This window comes from Petaurus breviceps, unplaced genomic scaffold, assembly GCF_028583685.1.
Source record: "Petaurus breviceps papuanus isolate PSGF00001 unplaced genomic scaffold, PetGlider_PUasm1.0 90639, whole genome shotgun sequence".
NCBI lineage: Eukaryota > Metazoa > Chordata > Mammalia > Diprotodontia > Petauridae > Petaurus > Petaurus breviceps.
Genome location: NW_027187296.1, coordinates 8,555,078 through 8,563,663, shown reverse-complemented (window position 1 = coordinate 8,563,663; position 8,586 = coordinate 8,555,078). Strand labels below are relative to the sequence as shown.

General features: G+C 40.6%; 1 protein-coding gene across 1 annotated transcript; it reads left to right on the top strand.

Annotated features, from left to right (window-relative positions):
* The first annotated feature begins 4,916 nt into the window (after nt 1-4,916).
* On the top strand, nt 4,917-6,171 carry LOC138143477 (olfactory receptor 52I1-like). The gene has a single exon (XM_069064753.1). It carries the CDS (start codon nt 4,938-4,940, stop codon nt 5,925-5,927), a length of 990 nt encoding a protein of 329 aa, XP_068920854.1. The 5' UTR covers nt 4,917-4,937; the 3' UTR covers nt 5,928-6,171.
* The last annotated feature ends 2,415 nt before the right edge of the window (nt 6,172-8,586 follow it).

Below are 8,586 nucleotides of genomic sequence, written 5' to 3'. Positions count from 1 at the left end.
CACGCACAGCAACCACCCAGCGTCCTGGAAGCGCGCTCCCAGCAGCTCCGGCCCCTGGCAGTCCTCAGCAGGAGTCCTTAGCAGAAAGTCCTTAGCAGTCCTAACTCAAAAAGGGCTTCGTGCTGCCACTGCCTCTGCTGCTGCCGCCGTCACCACCACCGCCAGCCACAGCAGGAACGCTAGCTTGGCTTCTGCTTCCTCTTGCTCTGCCCCTTCCTGCTACGTCAGCAAGTCCAATGGGGCATGGAAGATCTTTAAATCCCATAACCCTTACAGGCAACAATACCTATTATCATTTTCATAATAGCCACAATTCTTCCAGTTATCTAGCTCTACCACATTTTCTGTAATATGTGGGTTTGTCTTTCCCCCTCCAATAAGTCATTTTGAACAGGGAGGTTTTCTTCCATCACATCAGCTCCTGGCAGCAGGTTTACCACCCGTCTTATTCCATTCACATGGTCTTGGCTTGAAGTGGTTATTTTTCTCTTCTCCCTTTTCTACTTTATTTCATGCTGCTCAGTTCTTTGCTTCTGAGAATGTATTCAGAATCCATTTAGCTCAATAGAACGTATTTAACTCATGGTCCATCATTGCTGTTGGATGACTTGTTAGGAAGTTTGATTAACTCCCCAATAGATAACAGGTGTTGCCACTACACTGTCTTTGTAAATCCTTCACCATTCTCTGATATTATTCTTTAAAGTGGCAATTAGCCTAGTCTCTCTACAACATGTCAAGATGTAACTTTCCAGCAGATTGATATTTTGTGTGTTCTATATATTACCTAGGTTCTTTTTCAGGACTCTATCTCCTGTGTACAGGTCTTGACATCAAATTTGAGCATTGTTTCCATCAGCATTTTTCTAAACTGAGACCATGGCTAGTCAATAAGTTTCTTTCAGCCTATCCCTTAAATAAAACATATATTGGCTATGATGACCACTTTCTTCTTCATTAACTTCATCTCTAAAGTACAAGGGAATAGGCAAGGATGATTCTCTTGCAAACATTAGCAAGTAGAGTGTAAGATTCATGGCAACACTGCTTGCAGTAGTGAATACATGTTTTAAAAAGGATTAGGGTTGACTTCAGTTCAAATTTTAGTTTTTCACATTTCTAGTAAGTTGGGGTTGAAATGCTCAGGCTGTAAATCTCCTCAAACATGATAAGGGCTCATTTTAGACTTCTTGATTCCTACTAAAACCAACATCTGATTGACTAATTTGCTTTCCAAGTCTCTACTTTAATCAGAGTGAATTCTGACTGTCAAGTCTTATACCAGAAATATGTTTCCCACAATACCTCAGCAATGGTAGTAATTTTCTGATTTCTCACTGTTTATAATGAGTGAAAGTATCAGTCATCTCTAGGATATAATTCATGGTTTTACTGTCTCTTGAAGAGACGTAAAAGAAAAGAAAAGAAATGCAATGCATATAAGCTCCTAGAATTGTTGTTATCACATGTTTATGTCTGACTCTTTGTGACCCCATTTTGTGAGGTGTTGTTGACAAGGGAGTGGAGCGGTGTGCCATTTCTGTTTCCATAGATCCCATTTTACATCTGAAAAAATGGAGGGGAACAACAGAAGACTTGCCTAGGGTAACACATTTAATAAATGACAGAGGCTGGATTTGAACTCACATGCTCTTGATTCCAGGTCCAGCACTCTCTCCACTGTGCTACTTCATTGACCTCCATGAGTTTGTTAGTATTTGAATTCCTCAATTACACAACAAAATGTAGTAAAAATTTCCTTTGGACCAATTGCATATACTTTGTATATTTGTTATACACACCATCCATTATATTGGCTCAATAATGTTGCTTATTCAATAGTTTAAATTCTCTCTTGACTTGACTACCCAACGTCATCATGAAATACCTTAATGGCCATAACATTAAATTTGTAGGTCAAGATTAACAGCTTCTTTGTATCATGTGTAGGATTCAGGTCCAGTGCAATGCTGCATTGTATAGATCCAACTTCTGCCGTTGTATTAGCAGTTAGAGCTTCTCTCAAGAATCTTACTTTATTGTTTGTGTTATTTCTTGTACTTCACTAACATTAATTTTTTCTTGTCATCAGACATCCAAGAATAATTGAGGTAAAGAAGATTTGATTGACACAATGAAATTCATAATTACTGACAAAGCATTTTCATCAGAGCAGCCCTGTAATGTCAATAGCAAGAATAGCATGATCTCCATTTTACAAGGGAAAGAAACTGACACAGAAGGGTAAATATCTCCTTCCAGTCTACCTCCCTAGCTAGTGGCATAAACAAAGGCAGCATTCAAGCCTAGGTCTTCAGACTCCACAACTTTTCTCCTATACTAGCTGCCTCCCCTGATATTCCATTTTCCACAGCTCATTAGCTCACACTTTTCCCTGAGTGATTCCAGGTGACAGGATGTAGGCCTCCTAAGGGGACTGCAGGGCTCTAGCTTCCCAGAGCAAGGAGGAACCTGGGTTATAAATCCTCATCTAAAGAGGAGGCAGCTCAGATGCTCCTGTTGCCCTTTCAGAGAAAGAAGGACCTTGAGGCTTCCTCAGGGCAGGTAGGTCCTGGGATGGAGCAGATGGAATTTCAGATAGGGGTCTCTTAGAAGGTATGGGACAAAATTAATTCTCTGCTCAAGAGTTCGGAAGCTCAGGCTGTCAGGCAGGATGACTGAGGATCTGACCCAGAGTCTCAAGGTTCCAAAGAGTCTGATCGAGAAATCTCCCCTTCTCCAGCCCAGGATCTCTGGCCCTCAGACATACAGCTCAAGGATACACCTCCCTCCTCCTGTTACTAACCACTGTCACCCTCTCCAGGGACAGACAGAATGACTGGGTATTCTCACTGCCATGGTTTGTACTTCCTAAAACACTGATTTAGGGATTGTTCCTACTCCTAGAATTCAGACCGTCCTCAGCTAATCGGAGGGTACCTCCTTGCCCACTCAAAGTCTGACCCCCAGATCAAATGAGGTTGATCTTTTAGAAGGTTTCCATTTTCACTCACCACTTGAGGTTTAAAAAGGAAGGTGATTTGGTCAAAAATTATGCCAAAGACCTTCCCTCTAATCTTGTCTCCAGGGCTCTCTCTCCTACCATGATGCCCCCTTCTTCATTGCCTCTAGTTCTGACCTTTATGATGAAACATATCAAGTCTGCTCTCTTCTTCCCCCCATGACAGTCCTTCAAGTATTTGAAGAATAATTATTGTGTTCCCCTTAATTCTCTTCTCCAGGTTACATATTCCCAGGTCCTTGAACGGACCCTCTCATGGTTGAATTGAATTATGTGTTCTTGTTTCTGATCATTGGGCACCTATAATATACAAGACCATGTGGTGGGCCATGCTGGAGAGAGACAAAGATAATGTGAAAAAAAACCATGCAGTTTTTAAACCTATTAAATTTCATCTATTCAGTTAGGAAACTAGGTGGCACAATGGAGAGAGCTACTGTGCTCTTGGACTACATTCAAAGAAATGTAGCTTCTGAGAATTAGGTGGTTGATAATCGTGCTATTAATCTTCCCTGGTCAGGTCACATCTGGAGATTTCTGAGCACTACATTGTAGAAAGGAAGCTGAATGTGAGATTTTTCACCTTTGTATTATCAGTGCCAAGTAAAGACCACAACAGATAATAGATGTTACTAAGTGTTGGTTGTATTTTGAATTAAGGATACGTTTAAGAATGCTCTCATTAATGTGCCCAGATTCTTTTTCAGAGAAATTGTTGCCTAACATACCACTCCCTCATATTGTATAGGGTGTCATAAAAGTCTTATTGCATTCTTAAACTTATCCTGGCACTAAGACTTTTGGGACACAGCATTTGTGAAGCTTGCTTGACCTTTCATCGCTCCTGAGACACCTCTCCTGTGCTCTGCAGTCTTCCCAAATCACCAACATTTATGCAAAAGTCATGTCCACCAGTTCTTTAAGTCCCTGGGGATATGATTCAGATCAACCTTGGAATCTGAAATCAGAAAAAAAGCATTTGATCTCTTTACTTTTCTTGGATTCTTGCTGCCAATTATCTATTTTTGTTCCATCCTTCCCAAGACAAAGGATCTTCTTGGCAGAGAAATAATAATTAAGCACTTCTGCCTCCTCTCCTTTGTCATCCCTACCGCCTCTCTCCTGAGTAACAGCCCAGTCCTTTAGTGTGTCTTCCGCTTTTCCCCAATATGGCTTTTAAAAAACCCTTCAATAGAGAGGAACAAAACTAAAATGTAACTGAACTTTTTTGTATTGGGGTCCAATATTCATTTAAAGTGTTATATTTTTCACTTGCAAGAGTTTGTGTGGGTTTTTAGGAGACTGGCTTTGAACAGAGAATTGGGAAATGCTTTTAGCAATGCTCTTTTTTCTTTCTTTCTTTCTTCCTTTCTTCCTTTCTTTCTTTCTTTCTTTCTTTCTTTCTTTCTTTCTTTCTTTCTTTCTTTCTTTCTTTCTTTCTTTCTTTCTTTCTTTCTGTGGGCAATTGGGGTTAAGTGACTTGCCCAAAGTCACATGGCTAGTGTGTCAAGTGTCTGAGGTCAGATTTGAACTCAGGTCCTCCTGACTCCAGGGCCAGTGCACTATTCACTGCACCACCTATCTGCCCCTAAATTTTTTTGTGTCTTTTTGGAGGAGGGGAAGGCAGTCAGTTGGGGTTATGTGACTTGCCCAAGGTCACACAGCTAGTAAGTGTTAAGTGTCTGAGACTGGATGTGAACTCAGGTCCTCCTGACTCCAGGGCCCATGCTCTATTCACTGCACCACCTAGCTGCCTCTAGCAGTAAAATTTCTGATAACACTTTCCTTTGAGGGCTCCTAGTATAAAAGTCATCATGTAGGAGGTGACACTAGGGAGAGATGGGAGCCTAAGCTGGTTTCTCCATCCTCTTAAGAGTTTTGTGATTTTATCAACAGGAAAGAAGCCTCCCTTGTCATGCTGGCATCATCTTGCAACCAGACATCAGGAAATTTCTTCATTCTTCTGGGCATCCCAGGACTGGAGGGGGTACATGTCTGGCTGGCAGCTCCATTGAGCTTTATGTATACTGTGGCCCTTGTAGGGAACACTCTGATTCTGACTGTGATCTGGGTCGAACCTACCCTGCATGAGCCCATGTACTTCTTCCTGTGCATTTTGGCAGCTGTTGACATCATCATGGCGACCTCTGTAGCTCCCAAGATGTTGAGCATCTTCTGGTCAGGTGACAGCATCATCACATTCACTGCCTGCTTTGCTCAGATGTACGTGGTCCATGCAGCTACGGCTGCTGAGACAGGCCTATTGTTAGCCATGGCTTTTGATCGCTATGTGGCCATCTGCAAACCCCTACACTACCAAACCATTCTCACACCCAAGATGATGTTGGGGATTGGCCTGGCTATTGTGGTGAGAGCTATTCTGATCATGACTCCACTGAGTTGGATGGTGATTCAACTGCCATTCTGTGGCTCCCACATGGTCCCCCATTCCTACTGTGAACACATGGCTGTGGCCAAGTTGGCATGTGCTGATTATATGCCCAGCAGCCTTTATAGTCTGATTGGTTCCTCTATCATTGTGGGTTCTGATGTGTCCTTTATTGCCACCTCCTACAGCCTGATTCTGCAGGCAGTGTTTAGACTTTCTTCCAGGGATGCCCGACTCAAGGCTCTCAGCACCTGTGGCTCCCATGTAGGGGTCATGGTGCTCTACTATCTTCCTGGGATGATATCTCACTATGTGGAGTGGTTTGGGCAGGGTGTAGTGCCTCTGCACACCCAGGTGCTACTTGCTGATTTATATTTGGTCATTCCACCCACCTTGAACCCTCTCATCTATGGTCTGAGAACCAAGCAGATCCTAGAGAGAGTACTGGGTGTTCTAGGGAACTGCTGGTGCATTGTGTCAAGGTTCAAATTGGAGAAATTATGTATGAGGACTTAATTACTAGAGGTTATAAGACTAGGATGTGGATGAGGATGAGACTCATGACTTTCTTTGTAGAAGAAATTCTGAGAGAAGGAAACTTCCTTTTACTAATGCAGCTTAGTATCATCTCTGAAACTTGTAGGTTTAGAGGGTCTTCAAAGTTAAGAGGTTAGGTAACTTGCCCCAGAGTTAAACAACTGGCATGTATCAAAGGCAGATCTTAAACCCAGCTGTTCCTGGCTTCAAGGTCAGCTCCCTCTCCATTATACAACACTGATTCTCTGGTCCTAGGATTGGGATTAGATGAAAGGGAAAGCCTCCTAGACTTAGAGCAAATTATGATCCTTCATTGTCTAGGGCAGGGGTGGGGGAACTACAGCCTTAATGTGCCTTTAGTTAACTTTAAAACTAACAAATAGTTTTTGTTTTTTGAAATTATTAAGTACATGGTAGTTAGATTTTTACAAAATAATGTACATTTTTAAGTATATCTAATTGAAGTTTCTTGAATGTGGCCTTATTTGGTTACAGCTAAATTAATGACATGAAAAGGTTCCCCACACCTGGTTTAGGACTATCCATCTTCTTGGAAAATACTCACTTGTACATTGGCCAATGGGGCAAATCATAGTTAAATTGTTGTTTAGGGGTGAACCTGGCTGGCTAACTTTGAACCCTCTCGTGGGAGCTAGCCAAACAGAGGCTGTGTGATTACTTTTCATAGGCATTGTAGAGGAGTTTCCTACTGTGGATAAAAGGATGAATGACCACCTCCAGCCTCATCGAATTGCAATTGGAATTTTGATTATGAGAGTTGACGGGAACCTCAGTGGTTATCCAGTCCAAATTGTAACTACAAAAAGAATTCCCTCTACTCCACTCCTGACAAGTCATTAGTCACCTCACTACTTTTCTTGAAGTACTATTCTACTTTGATACAGTACTAATAACTAGGAAGTTTTCACATATATTGTATCTTGATTTGTTTCTCTGAAATTTTTCTCCATTCTCCTAATTCTGCCCTTTCAGAGAATCAGCCAACTCGAGACTGTAGACTTTGAAGGCACACTAAGCTTAATGATATGGAGAATTTGAACTTTAGCTAAAAACATCAGTATTTACTACTCCAGATGAAGCTGAGGTTATTAGACTCAATATTCATCTATCTAGGGTTATGAGAAACACTTACTTAGTCCTACCTGTGTCAGTGTAAATGGTTCATTGTGTCTCTTCCACACTAGCCATCAACACAAGGATCGCCCACTCAATCCTGTTTGAGTTGTAATTCATATTTGGAGATACTACTCTAACCAGTAAGGGTGAGTTAAGAATCAGAAGAATTGCTGGTCTGCTATGGTAGCATCATCATGGCAACATGTGTGGTTGATGTTGTCCAGCTGGAATACTGTGGTTGCATGGTATCTCCACTCCTCCCACATGAGCTTTTTGAAAATCTAAGCAGGAAGAGAAATCATGAGCTCAAGGTATGAAATGAAATATATATTTTTGGAAAGGACCAAGATGGGGATTTTATTTTTTTTAATATAGAGAGGATATAAGCATTTTATTTTTCTTTCTTTTGATTTTTTTGAGGGGGTGATATAAAGAAGGTGGTGACAATGCTAATGAAAATAAAGAAATAAGAAAAATAAAGATAAAGTAAGAGAAGAGTCACTGGAGTATTTAATACCATATTAAGAGAAGAGAATGAAAGTCAGTAAGAAACAGACAAGCAATAGAGCTTTTAAAACATGATTAGCCTCATATACTTTAAAAGAAAAGCACACTGTACAAAATGAAGTCACAGTTTCATGTGCAATTCTATTTTTTTCTGTCCTTTGCCTGTGGAAATGTTCATCTTATTTCTTGTTGGTTAAATTCAGAATTAAAAAATCAAGAAAACCTACTGAATCAGGCCTCAAGTTAAATCTGCAGTGACTTTTCTCTATTGCATGGTGCTTTGGGCTCTTTTTTTAAAATGGAAATAAAAATAGGAAAAAAAAAAATCCTTTTGTGATGCTTGTGATCCATAATATTCCCTCCTCCCCTTTCCTTTTGGGGCTCCAGTTCCCAGTCTGGTGTTACTGGGCAGTATATCATTTGTCTCTAAAAGAAGGAATTCCTCCTTATTCCTGTTATCACCATCTGTGTATAATATATTAAACAGCCTGAGTTATTTGACAGCCAGCAACTTTATCATAGCTTAATATCCAAAAGAGAAAGCTAAGATTTGGTAAAAGAGAAAAGCTTCTAAACATGGAAAAATGTACTAATAAAAATATTATAAATGCTAGGTCTGTTAAAAGAGCTGTATACATATAAAGAGCTCCTGTTATTAAGATTTAACATAGAAGGGTCAAATGGAAGTAGGTAGTAAGAGAACATGAAGAGTGTACCTAAGCATTTAAGTTCTCCCTGGAGAGCAAGAAAGGAAAGGGGAAAAAAAAACATCATCTTTTCCTCTTGGATTAGCTTTGATCAGCTGATTCAGTCAAGGAAATAGATCATATTCAGAACATTTCCATCAGCTCCTGCCCTGATCATCACTCTATGTATACTGGCTAGATTCCTCCCAAGAGCCTCTCAGAATAATTCCTTGTGATCTCCTTTTATTCTCACAAATGAATGTAGGAAAAGGCATGGAAACTGGAGAACCTATTTTCTAGTCCAACCC

Coding starts and splice junctions, on each gene's coding strand:
- LOC138143477 (XM_069064753.1), top strand. CDS start 4,938: ATGCTGGCATCATCTTGCAACCAGACATCAGGAAATTTCTTCATTCTT.